The 20,099-nt window shown below is 41.7% G+C and overlaps 1 protein-coding gene across 1 annotated transcript in view; it reads left to right on the top strand.

The window, feature by feature from the left end:
* The window catches only part of LOC139377096 (ATP-citrate synthase-like), a 108,172-nt gene extending 90,539 nt beyond the window's left edge, over positions 1–17,633 (top strand). Inside the window, exons 18-20 of the mRNA XM_071120133.1 lie at positions 784–866; positions 2,853–2,929; positions 15,673–17,633. Of these exons, the coding sequence (XP_070976234.1) occupies positions 784–866; positions 2,853–2,929; positions 15,673–15,767 (255 nt within the window). The 3' untranslated portion in view covers positions 15,768–17,633. The remainder of the gene's footprint in view (positions 1–783; positions 867–2,852; positions 2,930–15,672) is intronic.
* Positions 17,634–20,099: the final 2,466 nt, after the last annotated feature.

Below are 20,099 nucleotides of genomic sequence, written 5' to 3'. Positions count from 1 at the left end.
TATTACAAGCATAAGCGCCATTTTTATTTAATTGTATTTTTTCAGGAGGTGAGTTAGGCTACATGCCGCACACAAAAGACATGAACCACATGTTCATACAAAGGTTGTTGTAACAGTATTGCAAACACAAGCGTGACACAAACAGGCAGTCAAGCAATTTCATGTTCTTCTTAGCTGCTGAGTTACAGAACATGCAGACAATTCCATTGCCCCAATGCAAAACGCAAGTGTAGAGCTACCTAGGCAGCATATTAAACACAAGCAAGACGCAGACAGGGAATCTAATTAGCGATTTGTTGTTTTTTCACCATTGCGCACACATTGGCTAAGCAGGAGGCAGACAGACAGGCAGTCAGTCGTGGTGTTTTTTCAGGAACTCTGGGCTAGTGACCACGATATTGCAGCAACTATAAATATTAGCCAACATCTCAAAATATGGCTTGATTTTGCTCCAATGCAATGTGTAGGGACTGCGTACGTCCTGCTTGTGCAACTGGAATGTCCATTACGACAGGTTTAAAAATATATAGGTGATCGATAGGTTAAACATTTTTTTGTGTCAAATTAACACATGCGCCAAATGTGATCCGGATCCTTAACTTTGAGAAAGAGAGACCCAGAGGGGTGGGTGGAGGCGGAGCAGGGGAGAACTGTCTTCACAGCCAAACAATAATTAAAGTTATTTATGATGCAAGGTGATTTGTAGATCAGTCTGCCGCAATGTTGAAGAAGCCCATTGATTCATCAACTAAGTATTGTTGTTTCCCTCCTGTCTGTGTGCAGAAACCCAACCTGATCCTCAATGTGGACGGCTTCATCGGTGTGGCCTTTGTGGACCTACTTAGGATGTGCGGTGGATTCACACGGTAAGAGGACGTTTCTCTTTGGTCTTGCATGGGGCCAAATCATTACTAAAGGATTGTGTGCAAAACATCAACTTAGGCACAAATCATGCATTCATTGATGTCAATTTGAGATTGCTGTTCAAATTCGTGCTACTCAAAATTGGACTGAGTGTTAATCACTTGTAGAAAAGCAAACTGTTTTAAGTCAGGTGTGTAGGTCTAATGGAGGTTTGTCCTATCATACACAGAAAGATATTAAGTGGCTGTGTACTAAAATGCACATTATACACTGCTCAAAAAAATTAAAGGGAACACTAAAATAACACATCCTAGATCTGAATGAATGAAATATTCTTATTAAATACTTTTTTCTTTACATAGTTGAATGTGCTGACAACAAAATCACACAAAAATGATCAATGGAAATGTAATTTATCAACCCATGGAGGTCTAGATTTGGAGTCACACTCAAAATTAAAGTGGAAAACCACACTACAGGCTGATCCAACTTTGATGTAATGTCCTTAAAACAAGTCAAAATGAGGCTCAGTAGTGTGTGTGGCCTCCACGTGCCTGTATGACCTCCCTACAACGCCTGGGCATGCTCCTGATGAGGTGGCGGATGGTCTCCTGAGGGATCTCCTCCCAGACCTGGACTAAAGCATCCGCCAACTCCTGGACAGTCTGTGGTGCAACGTGGCGTTGGTGGATGGAGCGAGACATGATGTCCCCGATGTGCTCAATTGGATTCAGGTCTGGGGAACGGTCGGGCCAGTCCATAGCATCAATTGCCTTCCTCTTGCAGGAACTGCTGACACAATCCAGCCACATGAGGTCTAGCATTAGGAGGAACCAGGGCCAACCGCACCAGCATATGGTCTCACAATGCTGGTGCATTGGTCTGAGGATCTCATCTCGGTACCTAATGGCCACATGAGGTCTAGCATTGTCACCAGCATTGTCACCAGCATATGGTCTCACAAGGGGTCTGAGGATCTCATCTCAGTACCTAATGGCAGTCAGGCTACCTCTGGCGAGCACATGGAGGGCTGTGCGGCCCCCCAAAGGAATGCCACCCCACACCATGACTGACCCATCGCCAAACCGGTCATGCTGGAGGATGTTGCAGGCAGCAGAACGTTCTCCACGGCGTCTCCAGACTCTGTCACATGTGCTCAGTGTGAACCTGCTTTTATCTGTGAAAAGCACAGGGCGCCAGTGGCGAATTTGGAAAATCTTGGTGTTCTCTGGCAAATGCCAAACGTGCTGTAAGCATAACCCCCACCTGTGGACGTCGGGCCCTCATACCACCCTCATGGAGTCTCTGTTTCTGACCGTTTGAGCAGACACATGCACATTTGTGGCCTGCTGGAGGTCATTTTGCAGGGCTCTGGGAGTGCTCCTCCTGCTCCTCCTTGCACAAAGGCGGAGGTAGCGGTCCTGCTGCTTAGTTGTTGCCCTCCTATGGCCTCCTCCACGTCTCCTGATGTACTGGCTTGTCTCCTGGTAGCGCCTCCATGCTCTGGACACTACGCTGACAGACACAGCAAACCTTCTTGCCACAGCTCGCCATCCTTTGGCCATCCTTGGATGAGCTGCACTACCTGAGCCACTTGTGTGGGTTGTAGACTCCGTCTCATGCTACCACTAGAGTGAAAGCACCGCCAGCATTCAAAAGTGACCAAAACATCAGCCAGGAAGCATAGGAACTAAGTGGTCTGTGGTTATCACCTGCAGAACCACTCCTTTATTGGGGGGTGTCTTGTTAATTGCCTAATTTCCACCTGTTGTCTATACCATTTGCACAACAGCATGTGAAATGTATTGTCAATCAGTGTTGCTTCCTAAGTGGACAGTGATTTCACAGAAGTGTGATTGACTTGGAGTTACATTGTGTTGTTTAAGTGTTCCCTTTATTTTTTTGAGCAGTGTATTTTCCCAACATGTTTCAGAGAAGCCTGTAATAGTGACTTAGGAGATGCAGTCTGGTAAGTGTATGTGTTACAGAGACGAAGCGGACGAGTTTGTGGAGATTGGTGCACTGAACGGGATCTTTGTGCTGGGCAGGAGTATGGGCTTCATCGGTGAGTCCCATTGGCTTATTTTAGGTGTCTCTCAACATTAAACCCACCTCATATAAAATCTGGTTCGAATACACACGTTTTTGAAATTCTTGTGGTGCAGCTCTCCTGGCAAGCAGCATGTGGGCTTTTTAGGCCATTACATAACAGGCCAAATTCAGCACACCAAGTATTTCAAATACTTGGAAAAATGAATTCAACCCAGGTTTGCAGTATATGCTGAATTTCACTCATTAGTTTAACACTAAATTGAATGTCCAGTTAACTGAGAAACGGAGGATCACCTAGACTAACAAATTGATGTATATTTTGTTATCTACTGTACCGTAATTGCTGGACTATTAAGCGCACCTGAATATAAACCGCACCCACTGAATTATTAAAAAAATATGTATTTTGTACATAAATAAGCCGCACATGTCTATAAGCCGCAGGTGCCTATCGGTACATTGAAACAAATTAACTTTACACAGCCTTTAAACGAAACACGGGTTGTAACAAAAATAAATAGGCTTTAACGAAACACGGCTTGTAACAAAAATAAATAGGCTTTAACGAAACACGGCTTGTAACAAAAATTAAAACAGTAGCCTACCAAGAAAGTCATTGGTCACTATCTTCCTCCTCCTGTGCACTGAAACCACTGAAGTAATCTCCTTCGGTGTCGGAGTTGAATAGCCTCAGAATTGCTTAATCCGATGTTGGATCGTTTTCATTGTCGCTCTCGTCACTTTCATCCGGAGGCAAATACCCCGCTGAGCTCATGCTGCCCCTTCAACACGCAGCAGTCCAGCCTTTCGAAACCTGTTGATGATAGTGGATTTTTTGACAATACTCCACGCTGTCAGGACCCACTGGCAGACTTAACCATAAGATGCTCTTCGCCTGCGGCGCGTTTTAGTGAAGGATTTCTCCCCACTTGTCATCCAAGCCTCCCACTGAACAAGGAGCGCCACCTTAAATGCACGATTTACACTGATGTCAATTGGCTGCAAATACTTTGGGCCATCTGCTTTTCTTCCCTCTGAAAGCTTTTGTTGTCTTTTTGCACTGAGTCAGTTCCTCACGCTGCTGTTTCCAACGTCTTATCATCAAGGCCAAGCTCCCGTGCAGCAGCTCTATTTCCTTTTCCAACAGCCAGATCGATCGCCTTCAACTTGAAAGCTACATCATATGCATTTCTCCGTGTCTTTGCCATGATGAGGGTGACAAAATTACTACCGTAATCAGAATGATGGGAAGTTTGAGCGCGCTCGATTTACGTCACATGTGACGGTGCTCAGTTTTTTGGCGGCATGAATCTTATGAAAGCGGGAAAAATCCATGAATTAGCCGCGTCATTGTATAAACCGCGAGGTTCAAAGCGTGGGTATAAAGTAGCGGTTTATAGTCCGGAAATTACGGTAATTCTATTTTCAAGTACTATATTACCTGTTTGGCTGTATATTTACAAAAGCATACTGTGATTTATAGTGCATTGAGAGAAAATGCTGTGGGCAGAGAAATAATCTCTGGCTCATTAACGTATTTTGAGGCATCCCTTGTAAGAGGATTTATTTGTTGCACGTGTTAGTGAGAAAGCTGTACCCCACAAAATACAGTGCCATACTGTATCTTTGCATTCCAAAAACCTTGTCCTGTAAATCTACAGTAATTTACTGGCTACTGTGCTGACAGTAATGCACTGTAAATTCTAGAAATACAGCATTTTGCTCTAGTCAGGTGTTACAGTAATATGCTGTACATTTGTGTTTTAGTAAAGGTCCTGTAAATCTACAATAAGTTATTGACTTTGCTGCCAGTATTTTACTGTCAAAATTACAGGATTATTTTTACAGTGTACTGGGTTGATGAATTAACTTCTTTGGGGTAGGGGCAGTATTGGGAATTTTGGATGGGAAAACGTTCCCAAATTAAGCTGCCTGCACTCAGCCGTAAAAGCTAGAGTATACATATAATTAGTCGATTCGGATAGAAGACACTGAAGTTTCTAAAACTGTTTAAATGATGTCTGTGAGTATAACAACTCATATAAAAACCTGAGACAAAATCCAACCAGGAAGTGGGAAATCTGAGGTTTGTAGTTTTTCAACTCAGCCCCTATTGAAGATAGTGGGGAGAACAAGTATTTGATACACTGCTGACTTTGCAGGTTTTCCTACTTACAAAGCATGTAGGGGTCTGTAATTTTTTATCATAGGTACACTTCAACTGAGACGGAATCTAAAAAAATCCAGAAAATCACATTGTATGATTTTTAAGTAATTCATTTGCATTTTATTGCATGACATGAGTATTTGAACCAGTAAGAATTCCGGCTCTCAGACCTGTTTGTTTTTCTTTAAGAAGCCCGCCTGTTCTCCACTCATTACCTGTATTAACTGCACCTGTTTGAACTCGTTACCTGTATAAAAGACACCTGTCCACACATTAAATCAAACAGACTCCAACCTATCCACAATGGCCAAGACCAGAGAGCTGTGGAAGGACATCAGGGATAAAATTGTAGACCTGCACAAGGCTGGGAAGTTCAAGATGATGGTCAATCACCCTCGGTCTGGGGCTCCATGCAAGATCTCACCTCGTGGGGCATCAATGATCATGAGGAAGGTGAGGGATCAGCCCAGAACTACACGGCAGGACCTGGTCAATGACCTGAAGAGAGCTGGGACCACAGTCTCAAAGAAAACCATTCGTAACACACTACGCCGTCATGGATTAAAATCCTGCAGCTCACGCAAGGTCCCCCTGCTCAAGCCAGCGCATGTCCAGGCCCGCCTGAAGTTTGCCAATGACCATCTGGATGATCCAGAGGAGTAATGGGAGAAGGTCATGTGGTCTGATTAGACCAAAAAGCTGTATTTTTGTCTCAACTCCACTCGCCATGTTTGGAGGAAGAAGGAGGAGTACAACCCCAAGAACACCATCCCAACTGTGAAGCATGGAGGTGGAAACATCATTATTTGGGGATGCTTTTCTGCAAAGGGACAGGATGACTGCGCCGTATTGAGGCTCCCCTCAATACGGCGCAGTATTGAGGGGATGGGGCCATGTATCGCTCGATCTTGGCCAACATCCTCCCCTCAATAAGAGCATTGAAGATGGGTCGTGGCAAGGTCTTCCAGCATGACAACGACCCAAAACACACAGCCAGGGCAACTAAGGAGTGGCTCCGTAAGAAGCACCTCAAGGTCCTGGAGTGGCCTAGCCAGTCTCCAGACCTGAACCCAATAGAAAATCTTTGGAGGGAGCTGAAAGTCCGTATTGCCCAGCGACAGCCCCGAAACCTGAAGGATCTGGAGTAGGTCTGTATGGAGGAGTGGGCCAAAATCCCTGCTGCAGTGTGTGCAAACCTGGCCAAGAACTACAGGAAACGTATGATCTGTAATTGCAAACAAAGGTTTCTCTATTTTTTTTAAGTTCTGCTTTTCTGATGTATCAAATACTTGTCATGCAATAAAATGCTAATTAATTACTTAAAAATTATACAATGTCATTTTCTGGATTTTTGTTTTAGATTCCGTTTCACAGTTGAAGTGTACCTATGATAAAAATTAAAAGTCTTCCACTAGATGTCAACAGTATTTAGAAACTGTTTTGAGGATTCTACTCTAAAGGAGGGGCTCATAAGAGCTCTTTGAGTGAGTGGTCTGGCAGGGTGCCACAGCCTCGGTCTGGCGCGCTCACGTGAAAGGTAGCTATGTTCCGCTTCATTTGTACAGACAAAGGAATTGTCCGGTTGGAACATTATTGAAGATTTATGTTAACTTCTTGCTCCTACTTGAGACGCAGACGTCTCAAGTAGGCACTTGGAAATGCAAATGCGCTACGCTAAATGCTAAATGTACTCGTTAAAACTCAAACGTTCATTAAAACACACATACAGGGTATTGAATTAAAGCTACACTCGTTGTGAATCTAGCCAACAAGTCAGATTTTTAAAATGCTTTTCGGCGAAAGCATGAGAAGCTATTATCTGATAGCATGCAACACCTCAAAATGCCTGAAGGCGACGTAAACAAAATAATTAGCGTAGCCGGCGCTACACAAAAACGCAGAAATAAAATATAAAACATTCATTACCTTTGATGATATTCTTTGTTGGCACTCCTATATGTCCCATAAACATCACAAATTGGTCTTTTTCCCGATTAAATCCGTCCATGAATGCCCAAAATATCCATTTGTATAGCCTGTCTGCATCACGAAAAAAGCTCTCTTCCAACACGCAACGTCATGTTTAAAAATTATATAAGTTGCCTATATTCTTTGACAAAACACTTCAACCTACTTTTATAACCCAACTTTAGGTATTTGTAAACGTTAATAAGCAATCAAATTGATCACTGGGCGATCTGTATTCAATAGCAGCTACAAAAGAAAACAGTGTCCATTTTTCAATCTTCCAAAATCGATTGAGGTAGGCTGGATGGAATCAAGGATCTATTTGTAATGTCTCAAAGGATTGTTGTCAATGAAAATGACGTTTTTGGCGACATCGTGTGGAAGCTGTAGGAATTGCATCCGTCTCCATATTAAATTTGGTTTCCTTTAAATAATCCATGAAAGGGGCGCATGGATACTTTTTTCAGATTTCAGTGATTTCAGATTTCAGTGACCAGTTTTTCTTGCGCTTTTCGATGAAACACACGCTAGTCACAGCCGTGATTTAACCAGTTTTAGAAACTTCAGAGTGTTTTCTATCCACACATACTAATCATATGCATATACTATATTCCTGGCATGAGTAGCAGGACGCTGAAATGTTGCGCGATTTTTAACAGAATGCACTATTTTCATTTTTGGAAAAATAACGTTCCCAAAGTAGGCTATTTTGTAATGACAAGATGCTAGAATATGCATATAATTGACAGCTTAGGATAGAAAACACTAACGTTTCCAAAACTGTAAAAATATTGTCTGAGTATAACAGAACTGATATTGCAGAAAAATCCAATCAGGAAGACTCTTATTTAGAAAGCTCTGCGTTCCTATGCGTCCCTATTGAGCAGTGAATGGCATATCAACCAGATTCCTTTTTCTATGGCTTCCCTAATGTGTCTAGTGTCACAATACATAGTTTCAGGCTTTTATTTGAAAAATGAGCCTGAACGACAACATTGCGTCAGTGGTCAGCTGGAGGCTCTGAGTGATTTGTGCGTAATAGACAAATGCGACCATTTTATTCTCTCTTTCCTACTAAGAAGCCACCTGTCCTAGTTGATATATTATCGAATAGATATTTGAAAAACACCTCGAGGATTGATTATAAACAACGTTTGCCATGTTTCTGTCGATATTATGGATCGAATTTGGAATATTTTTCGGCGTTGTTGTGATCGCAATTTCCGGTCGAATTCTCAGCCAAACGTGGAGAACTAACGGAGGTATTTTGGCTACAAAAATAATCTTTATGGGAAAAAGGAACATTTGCTATCTAACTGGGAGTCTCGTGAGTCAAAACATCCGAAGCTCATCAAAGGTAAGCGATTTAATTTGATTTATTTTCTGATTTTCGTGACCAGGTTGCCTGCTGCTAGCTAGGCATAATGATATGCTAGGCTATCGATAAACTTACACAAATGCTTGTCTTGCTTTGGCTGTAAAGTATAATTTCAAAATCTGAGATGACAGGGTGATTAACAAAAGGCTAAGCTTGTGTTTCAATATATTTCACTTGTGGGGGGCGGAGCTAGCATGTTGGAGTGAACGGCTGTGCGTGAGAGGCTCCTGCAACTTTTTTGCAAAATAATCTAATTTAACCTACTTTATGGCACTTTTTACAACAAACGTTTCTTTCTAATACAAGATTGTAACTTTTTATATGAAAATGCCAAGTAATAAGCGACCAAAGGACAATAAATCCACAGCGGAGGCCTACTCCCCACTAAAAAACGAGACAGACATGGCGGGAGGCACCTGCAACAACGTGACACTTACAGAACTTACCCGGGCTTTGGGGGAGCTACGTGTTGCTATAGCTGAGGATCTTAAGGCCACTATTGCTGAACTGGACACCAAAATCGAGAGTATCATTCGAACGGTCGCTTCGCATGGCCAGAGTATTGTGGGCCTTGAGAAAGCTTCTGAATTCAACGCTGGTAGGATCGACGAGTTAGAGAAGCTATGCACGTCATTGCAGGATAGTGTGCAGAGGCTTTCTGTGAAAGTGGTGGACCTGGAGGGCTGATCCAGATGTAATAACCTTCGCGTTGTTGGTCTGGCAGAGGGCGTAGAGGCGGGCTCTCGCCCCACCGACTTCTTCGCCAAGCTATTGAAGGATGCAATGGGATCGGATGTTTTGGATTCGGATCCCCAGCTGGACCGTGCACATCGCTCCCTTGTCCCAGTGCCTGGACCGGGCAAACGTCCTCGCCCAGTAATCATCTGTTGTCACAGTTTCAAGACCAAGGATCTTATCCTGCGTGAAGCTCGAATGAGGGGCAACCTGTCACATAAAGGACACCCATTCCGTGTCTATGAGGATTATGCGCCCGATGTGGCAAAGCATCGCGCCGACTACAGAGATGTCATGACCAAACTCTACAAACTCCATCTTCGCCCAACCTTACTCTTCCCTGCAAGACTAAGAATTACCCCGCCTTCCGGTGAGAAGATTTGGCTCTCTTCGGTTTTGGACGCAGAGAAGTTTATCCGGGGATATACACCAATCCCCCGTACAGGTTAGAGTGCCTTGTTATTGCGTGTTAGGGTCTGCTCATGGACTCGAATCCATACTATACCATTTTGGGTGAAACCGTATTAAACGGGCTCAACAAGGGCTACCGAACATGTAAGACGCTGGGCCGACCAATGGATGGCGGTCAGAGCTCTCATTAAACGTTAAATTCACTTTCATCCCGGCTGTGCTCAGAGCGACGCATATTTTTACTTCCAGGTTTGATCACTGACACCTTCGGACGGATATACTTATATTCCCCCACTTTTGTTTTGTTTCGTTATTTATTTTACAATCCTTACATTATTCTTACTACCATACCATTTATGTATTGCTTGCAGGGGACTGGGGGTGATGGTTGGGAAGGGGCAGAAGCAGACACCTGGTTAGGAAGTTGATGTTTTGTGCTGTTCTGCCTTTGTCTAGCCGTGGGCCGCTCTCCCGACTAGAGTCCCACCAGCCCTCTGTAGTGCTTATGTCTGTGTAGGTGTGCGTACATATAATTACTATTTGTACTTTATTACTATTTTCTCTTAGCATTTTAGTATTATGTATGTGTATATTTTAAATCAGTGTAGATTGTTATTCTGGGGTATGAATGTTTGTATGTGTATATGTGCATATGGATGTATATACATAATCTTTAAATATATATGTATATATATGTTTTTTTTGTGTGGGTATGTATGTAGTTATGTATGTGTGTGTGTGTGTGTATATATATAAATATATATATATACATTTTTTTATTTTTTTAATTGGGTTAACGTTTAATTTAGAAAATCCTTGTTCCGATCTCCTGACCCACAGTATGTAAAGGTACGGCTGACTATGTCGGTTGCGGATGGTTTATGTTTTGACCGGCAGTGCTTAGCAATATAATCTTGAGGCTATATCTTGCTTATCTCTGGGATTGACCCAGGATGACGCTTAAATGCGCAATATGTTTAAGTTGCAACTTATTCTGTTTAGGTTTACTGAACACTTTATTCGCGGTAGCCTCCTCAGTTCATATGTTAGTAGAAGTTCTAGGATCGTGAGAGGTGAACGTATAGTTGGGATTTTATTTTTGTTTTACCTCTTGTTCGAGGTCGCGCCGTGCTTTTTTGGCATCGGCCAGACAATGTGTTTATTAATTTTATTTTTCCTTTTTTTTCTCTCCTGTTTGTGCATGCCTGTTAAATGTGGGTTGATGGGGGGGGGGGGGGGGGTGTAAAGTGTTGGGGAAATTAGGGGAACAGGGTGGGAAGTAAAGGTGCTTGCAGGGGGGGAGGGGTGGGTTGGATACTGCTCGGGTGTAGGTGCTACATATGCTGATCGTGATGGTTTGGTGCGCTTTCTTACCTTTTTATCAAGTTACATGGTATGCAGGCCACCATAGGAACTACAAACGAGAGGAGGGCGGGGCTTACATTCACTTCCTGGAATGTCAAGGGTTGAAACGAACCAATTAAGAGAGGCAAGGTCCTAGCCCACTTGAAAGCACTCTGTCTGATATTATATTTTTGCAAGAAACCCATCTGAAGAATAACTCTCATAGCAGACTTAAGTGTAGGTGGGTGGGGCAAGTGTATCACTCTAACTTCTCTGCCAAAACGAGAGGCACAGCGATTCTGGTACGAAAAGGAATTCCCTTTCTACGTAAAACCACCCTTGCGGATAAAGAGGGTCGGTATGTGATCGTAATAGGACAAATCCACTCTACCTAACTCTACTATCTATGGGCCAAACATTGATAACCCCTCTTTTTTCAAAAGAGTCCTTGCCCTGATTCCAGATATCTCCCATACTAACCTGGTCATTGGAGGGGACCTTAACTGTGTGCTAGACCAGTATTTGGATAGATCCTCTACCCGGCGAACCCCTACCTCCTATTCAAGCGAATTCTTAAATACCTACATAACAAATTCTAACATGGAGGATCGCTAACCCTACGGGTAGGGAATACTCCTTTTACTCTCATGTTCACAATGTTTACACTCGAATTGACTACTTTTTGTTGGATGCTAGACTACTCCCCTATACCTGTAATGTGAGGTATCATGATGTTATAATCTCGGACCACAGTCCAGTCACCCAATCTCAGGGAGAAGGTGAGATTGTACCAAACGAGAGGGTCTGGAGGTTGAATCCTCAGCTCCTCACAGAACCAACATTCTGTGAATATCTTAAAGACCAAATTACACTTTTCTTTGATACCAACGACAACACAGGATTATTGTGGGAAACACTGAAGGCTTATCTGAGAGGCTGTATCATCTCCTTTCAGGCTGCCAGGAGTAGGCAAAACAGAGGAAAACTGGAAGAACTGGAGGGACAAATTCACTTACTGGATAGGAAGAATGCTAGCCACCCATCTATGGAGAAACATAAAAAAATTACCTCTTTAAAATTGGAATCTAATCAGATTCTCTCTGCTAAAATAGCTAAATCTTTTCTCTATGCCAAGCAAAAATATTTTGAGTTTGGTGACAAACCACACAAATTACTCGCCAGACAACTTCGAAAAAATGTGAGTGACAGAATGATTCACAAAGTTAAATCTGCATCTGGGGAATTACTCTCTTCCCCCAAAGACATCAATGACAGATTCCGGCAGTTTTATGAGACTCTATATACATCTAAAGCGGATCCTATAACCCCTTAATTATGCAAACATTTTTGGAGGACTGTAATCTTCCTGCCCTTGAACCAGGAAGATTAAAACTTCCTGAATAAGGAAATATCTCTTGATGAAATTCAAGAAACAATTAAATCTCTAAAGAGTGGCACCCCGGGCCCAGATGGATACCCTGGTGAATTCTATAAAACATTCAGCAACATGCTCTCTCCCTACCTGCACAAAATGTTGGTTCAGGCCAATGAGGATGGAGCTCTCCCTTCTACTTTGGACGAAGCGTTCATTACAGTTATACATAAGAAGGGTAAGGATCCAGAAGAGGTAGGGTCATACAGACCAATATCTCTCCTTAATACAGACCAAAAGATTTTAGCAGGCTTAGCATTTTAATTGGCAAATTGGTCCATTCGGATCAGACCGGCTTTATCCCTAACAGAAACGCATTCTTCAATCTCAATATTATGTATTCTCAGAGGTTACCCAACGTGGACCTTGCCGTCATATCTCTTGACGCCGAAAAGGCCTTTGACCAAGTTCCTACAGAAATGTAATATTGGAGATGAGTTCATAAATTGGATCCAGCATTTATATAGGAACCCCTGTGCCAGAATACTCACTAACCAATCATTGTCGCCCCGATTTAACCTTAACGGGGGGACAAGGCAGGGTTGTGCGCTGTCGCCTATGCTCTTCGCCCTAATTATCGAACCGCTCGCTCAGACGATTAGATCTCATGCGCTAATATACGGCTATAATACTAAAGATACTCTAAATAAGATTTCCCTATACGCAGATGACATCCTCCTCTATGTAACAGAACCCCAGGCTAGTATCCCAGCTATTCTTGATGTGATCAATTTGTTTGGTACCTTCTCGGGATACAGAATAAATTGGAACAAGAGTGAATTAATGCCCATACGGTCGCAAAACACCTCCTGGCTAGAACCTCTCCCATTTAAGTTATCTTCAGAAAAATTGACCTACCTAGGAATTGTAGTTACCAATCAATACTCCTTACTATTTAAAGAGAATTTCCCCTCTCTGATACAAAAACTCAAAGCAAACATACTTTTACATAAACATACATAAACATATTTTGGAGAACTCTCCCAATTTCTCTGCTCGGAAGAATTAATGCCATTAAAATGGTCTTCTTCCCACAACTGCTCTACCTATATCAGAACATCCCAGTATTCATACCTAAATCCATTCATAAACAACTGGACTCAATTATCAATCCTTTCATCTGGGATTATAAAACACACAGGATAGGTAAAAAAACACCTCTGTAAATCCAAGATGGAAGGAGGATTGTCTCTCCCAAATTGTATATTTTATTGGGCCGCTAACCTGGGCTGCTAACCTCCGCGTTGTTACGTTTCTGCTGGATGACGCACTTCCGGCATCCAGCTGGCTTACTATGGAGCGTGAGGAGTGTCACCCCTTCTCTATTGGTGCTGTGATTTTGTCGCCTGTCAATCTGGAGATGTCACTTTATTGTAACAATCCTATTATACATAGCACAGTCCGAATATGGAAGCAAATTAAAGTCCACTTTGAGCTTAGACCAATGTCATTCATGCTCCCTGTCGCCAGGAATCCCTCCTTTGCCCCTTCTAACCTTGATAACACATTTGAGCGATGGGGAGAGCTGGGGATAAGTACCATAGGGGATTTATACATAGAAGGGACCTTTGCTTCCTTTGAGTTGCTGAGGGAAACATAATCTTCCCAGAAGTAATTTTTTCAGATACCTACAAATTAGAGACTACGTTAGAAAACACCTCCCAACATTTGGGAATGCTAAACCTTCCATGTTTGACGGATGCATAAAAATATGCCCCACCTCAGATAAACTGATATTGATGCTTTTCAATCTGTTAGCACACCTTCTACAGATGCCATCAAGGCAAAATGGGAGGAAGAACTAGGGACTGACATTTCTGTGGCAGACTGGGAAGAGAGCTTGGAGTATATCCACACATGCTCCATTAATTCCAGACATCGTCTCATACAATTCAAGGTATTACACAGATTACACTTTTCCAAAACTAAACTGCATAGGATATTTCCACATCCCCTACATGTGATAAATGTCAGGCTGCCTCTACTCCACTGCTCCACTGCTTTGCCTTATGGTCTAGCTTGCATGGTTATTGGTGTGGAATTTTTGGGATCCTCTCTGAAGTTGGAGACTTCAATAGATCCAGACCCGCTTCTGATAATCCTGGGAGTATCTGAGTCCCTAAACGGATTAACCAACCCCCAAAAACAACTAATCTCGTACGGTGTACGGGATAGGGAAAGATTGAATATGTTCGTAAATGATCACCAGTCAGATGGTCGCGGCTAGGGATGCCATCTGGGCCGGCAGCCTTGCGAGGGTTAACAAGTTTAAATATTTTACTCACATTGGCCACGGAGAAGGAGAACCCACAGGCTTTGGTAGTGGGCCGTGTCAGTTTTTACATTTGTCTGGGAGCAAGACGTTGGTGTTCGTCGGGGCTCGTTTTCTTTTTGTAATATGTGATTGACTGTAAGACCCTGCCAAATGCATTTCGTGTTTGAGCTGTTGAATGGCAACTCTACTTTGTCTCTATACTGACACTTTGCTTGTTTGAGGGAATAGCTGCATTGTTTGTATTTGTTAATGTTTCCAGTCGCCTTGCCATGATTAAAAGAGGTGCTTCTCTTTCAGTTTTGCGCGAATGTGCCATCAATCCACGGTTTCTGTTTAGGAAAGGTTTTAATAGTCACAGTTGGGTACGATATCTCCAATGCACTTGCTAATAAACTCGCTCACCGAGTCAACGTTATTGTCTGAGGCTATCTGGAACATATCCCAGTACACGTGATTGAAGCAATCTTGAAGTGTCGAATCCGATTAGTCAGATCAGCATTGGATAGACCTGAGCAGGGGCGTTTCCTGTTTTAGTTTGTCTATAGGCTGGGAATCTTTAAAAAATGGAGTCGTGGTCAGATTTGCCAAAGGCAGGGCTTTGCATGCATCGCAGAAGTTAGTGTGGCAATGATCCAGAACGCTACGACCTCGTGTCACTCATTCGATATGCTGATAGAATTTAGGGAGTCTTGTTCTCACGTTAGCTTTGTTAAAATCCCCAGTTACAATACATGCAGCCTCGATGTATGGTTTCTAGTTTACATAGAGACCAGGGAAGTTCTTTCAGGTTGGAGGGATATATGCAACTGACTATTTTCGAAGAGAATTCTCTTGGAAGATAATGCGGTCAGCATTTGATTGTAAGGAATTCTAGGTCAGGTGAACAAAATTACTTAAGTTCCTATATGTTGTAGTGATTACACCATGAGTCGTTAATCATAAGGCATACACCTCCACCCTTCACTATATCACAGTAATACTAAGTTATAAGGTGTAGTTAAATAAGTTCTAGTTAATCAAATCACTTTCTCTACTTCCCATCCCAGGTCATTACCTGGACCAGAAGAGGCTAAAACAGGGCCTGTACCGCCACCCATGGGATGACATCTCCTATGTGCTTCCTGAACACATGTCAATGTAACTGATGACAGCGAGTCGACACCTCTGGATGTCGGATATGACGGGAAGCATTTTCACCTTATCACTTCAACAACCTCTGCCTTTGGGCAGGGTAAATCCAGAGGTGGGGGGATATGGGGGAAGAGGGGAGCGTTAGTTTTATTAGGTCACTAAAGAAAAGGGGAATCATTTCACGTTATTTAAGTTATGAGTTCAATCGTTAACAAAAAAAAGGAGCCGAACCAATGCAAGCTGCAGCTGTGGTCACACTAGGTGACTGGGAAAACTAGGTCACCGGTTCACAAATGGGATAGTGGCTTTTTGACCATGCCACCTGGTTGTTTGAGTGATTGGTCCATCGCCTACTCACTTATATTTTATTTTCATATCTCTTACTAAACTCTCAAACGATTAACAGTTGGTTGAGCTGTATAATATAGGGCTAGCCCTGCTTTAGGCCTCTAGGGTGTGTGCTGTTGAAAGTTAGCATGCTTTCTGGGTGACTTGGTAATGCACATAACATGAACACTAGCTTGCCTATGGAGAAGTAGTCTTGGTCGGTAAACCTGCATCCCTCAATGGAGTGTAAGCCTTGAACGATCCACCGTCATGTACATTACAAAACCAAAGTATTGTGTGAGTAATATTGTATTAGGTTTTATTTACACATTTAATCTAGTTTCCGACCTCAATCCCCTTCCAAAGTTGTGTAGCCTATTATGGTGTGTACTCTGTGGCTCTTCAAGATAAGGGGGCACGGTTTAACTAGCTGAATGTTAGTGTCAATTTGCCACTGCCTTTTTTTTTTTTTTTAGGATCCCAATTATCTGTTGCAAAAGCAACAGCTACTCTTCCTGATGTCCTTTCTCATCCCCTCTGTCATTGGACGAAACGATCATGTTAACTTTATTTTCATCCATTTAGATTTCAAGAAATTACAAATGATACAAACACCACGTTTGTTAAAAATGTGTTATTTTAAAATGTTTCAAAATAAAGGAAAAGGCAATAAACAGTCCTACTTTTGAAGGGGTTAATTGCTTTAAAATGTGAGTCTTAAACGCATCTTTTGCGAGGGACCATGAAGGCAGTGTATTTTATCTGGGAAAATAATGTCTGATTTGCACGTTATGACTAGACTATTGCTACCAGTAGCAGTAGCCATTTTTCTTTGTCCTCAATGTTCTGTGACAGGCATGTTTGTTCTTTGTTTTACTTCATTTTATTTAAATGTGAATTAAAAATGCTTCTTAGTTTATTAAATATGCCCATAATTGTTATATTGTAGTTTAATAAAACCAAGAATGTCTAACTTTTCATTGTGGCTATTTATTATCACTAAGTGATGCATGTAGCAGCTGTGCTGGTCGACACACATTGGTGTGAAGGATTTAGTATTATCCAAATATATCCTCAAATAGTATATAGGTTAACTGAGCATATACAGACAGTGGAGAAATTATTTTGTGTGGGAATATACAGTGGCAAGAAAAAGTATGTGAACCCTTTGGAATTACCTGCATTTCTGCATAAATTGGTCATACAATTTTATGTGATCTTCATCTAAGTCACAACAATAGACTAAAAACAAACAATATGTTTTTATGTCTTTATTGAACACACCATGTGAACATTCAGTGTCGAGTGGAAAAAGTAGGTGAACCCTTGTATTTAATAACAAGTTAACCCTCCTTTGGCAGCAATTAACCTCAACCGAATGTTTTCTGTAGTTGCGGATCAGATCTTCACAAAGGTCAGGAGGAATTTTGGACCATACACTTTTACCAAACTGTTTCAGTTCAACAATATTCGTAGGATGCCTGGTGTGAACCGCTCTCGGGTTCATGTCACAGCATTTTAAATCTGCTTAAAGTCGGGAAGTCGGGACTGGGCCATCTTCTGTTGAAGCCATTCTGTTGTTGATTTACTTCTGTCTTTTGGGTCATTGTCCTCTGTTGCATCACCCAACTTCTTTTGCGCTTCAATTGGCAGACGAATAGCTTTACATTCATTCTTCACATAAGACAATGCTTCTTGTGAATAGCAAACTTAAATTGTGATTTTATAATAGGGCAAGGCAGCTCGAACCAACATCTCTGATCTTGTCTCATTGATTGGACTGGACAGTTTTCAGCAAGTTGCAACATTGAAATACAGAAATAACCACTTTTCCATAAACAAGCTCTAAATCATGTTTGATGCACTCTGGATGTAAAAAAAAAAAATTATGTTTATTCGAGATGATATGAACACTCTGGACAGTTTTCAGCAAGTTGCACCATTGAAATACAGAAATATACACTTTTCCATAAACAAGCTCATAATCATGTTTGATGCACTCTGGATATACAATTCTTTGCTGTGCTGTCTATTTGAGATGAAATGAACACTGGACGGTTTTCGGCAAGTTGCAACGTTGAAAATACAGAAATAACCACTTTTCCATAAACAAGCTCTAAAATCACGTTTGATGCACTCTGGATGTAAAAAAAAATGTTTCTGTTTATTCGAGATGAAATGAACACTGTGGATAGTTTTCAGCAAGTTGCAACATGAAATGAACATTGTGGACAGCAAGTTTTAACATTGAAATACAGAAATATACACTTGTCCATGAACAAGCTCTAAATCATGTTTGATGCACTCTGTATGTAAAAAAAAATTGTTCTGGTTATTCGAGATATGAACAACTGTGGACAGTTTTCAGCAAGTTGCAACATTGAAATACAGTTATAACCACTTTTCCATAAACAAGGTGTAAAACATGTTTGATGCAATTAGCAAATACAATTTTGTCCACAGCTGTGTAGTTGAGATAGTAGGAACACCTTGGACAAATTTCAGCAGGTTTCAACCATGAAATACAGTTATAGACACTTTTCCATACACAAGGTCTATAACATGTTTGATGCAATTGGCAAGTAAAATTTTGTCCACAACTGCGTTTTTGGGATGTTAGGAACACTGTCAACAAATTTCAGCAAGAGGTATTGTAAGAGAACACCCCCCTGAAATGGACAAAAATGAATGGGAAGTCATTGGCACTTGATAAACCATATACACGTGTCCAATACCACTCAATTCGGCGTCGTTTTGTTCAAAGTTGATTGCAAATGCCATATGGCAAATGCCAGGTGTAACACTTTAAAAATCAAACAGGTGGCGAGCGCGCTCCACCGTGGTTTGAAGTCAACATCCAAAAGCAAAATTTTGAAAAAGTGAAAAAAAAATCTGGACCGTTTTTCGAAATTCTTTCGATTTTTTTGTCAATTACACATGTATAAGAACTGTATCAACATACTTTAGTCATATTTTATTATCATAATTTTAAAAAAAAAATGGTTTTACTTGTGCATAAGGCACATGTTTTCTCTATTTGCAATATGATTTCATAGGAAGTCAAAAGTCATGGTCAAAAGTCACTTTTTTTTGGCCAAATGCCATAAGAAATGTCCAAATGAAAGATTTGAAAATGCCAAATCAGGATGTTATGTCCTTTTGCCATTTACCATCACGAATTTGACATGCTCAAAAATACTGCAGAAATGCAAAATTGACTGGCCTGATGAACACAGGATGGCCGGGCAGTGATATTTGCTCCTTTCCATCACTCGTTGTGTTGATTTCATCATGTGCACGTGCATTTGCAATATGTTTCAATGGGTATTTTACCATCACGAATCACGAACCCACTTTTTCCAACTCGTTAAGTAGCCAACTATCACATAATTCAGAGCTGGCCCAAAATTCACGACACCAACTGTTTAAACCATAATAAAAACGTAAAACATGTAGTTACAGTCTAGCTGCGGGTCCAGTTCTGATGTTATGTGTAGGCCTAGCTGAGGCGACCCCGAATCCCAAGTTTCGGCTCGATAGGTCATTTGGTGCCCGAGCAAGACCCTAATCGGTGCTAAAAATCCACTTTTTTCCATGACTACGGGGTCGTTGAATGAGCTATCGGACAGAAACGTTGGGGTCCGTCTATATGGGCCGAGGCGGTCGCAATGCACCTAGTCTTGCGACTGTGAAAATGTCGTTATTTTCGTGTTTCTCGGTCCGAGAACCTTCTAGAGCCACGTACCTCACCACGCACTATCGACCTGAGGTCTAGAACAGGTTTCTAAAGTTTCGTAACTCTAGGTCTGACGGTTCTTTTTTAGCTCGAACAAAGCTAACTAATGCAGGCAGTGTATATCTCTACGCACCCCAATGTGTCCCTCCTTCTAAGCTGTGCTTGTGTGTGATTTAGTTTTTCTTTGAAATTTTATGGGAAAAATGACTGATTTACAGTTCATGGGGGTTGCCTAATCACACAAATTAAGTTTTGGAAAGATCTGACTTTTTTAACCCT

Source organism: Oncorhynchus clarkii, chromosome 20, assembly GCF_045791955.1.
Source record: "Oncorhynchus clarkii lewisi isolate Uvic-CL-2024 chromosome 20, UVic_Ocla_1.0, whole genome shotgun sequence".
In the NCBI taxonomy this organism is placed as follows: domain Eukaryota; kingdom Metazoa; phylum Chordata; class Actinopteri; order Salmoniformes; family Salmonidae; genus Oncorhynchus; species Oncorhynchus clarkii.
This window is presented reverse-complemented; position numbering and strand designations above follow the sequence as displayed.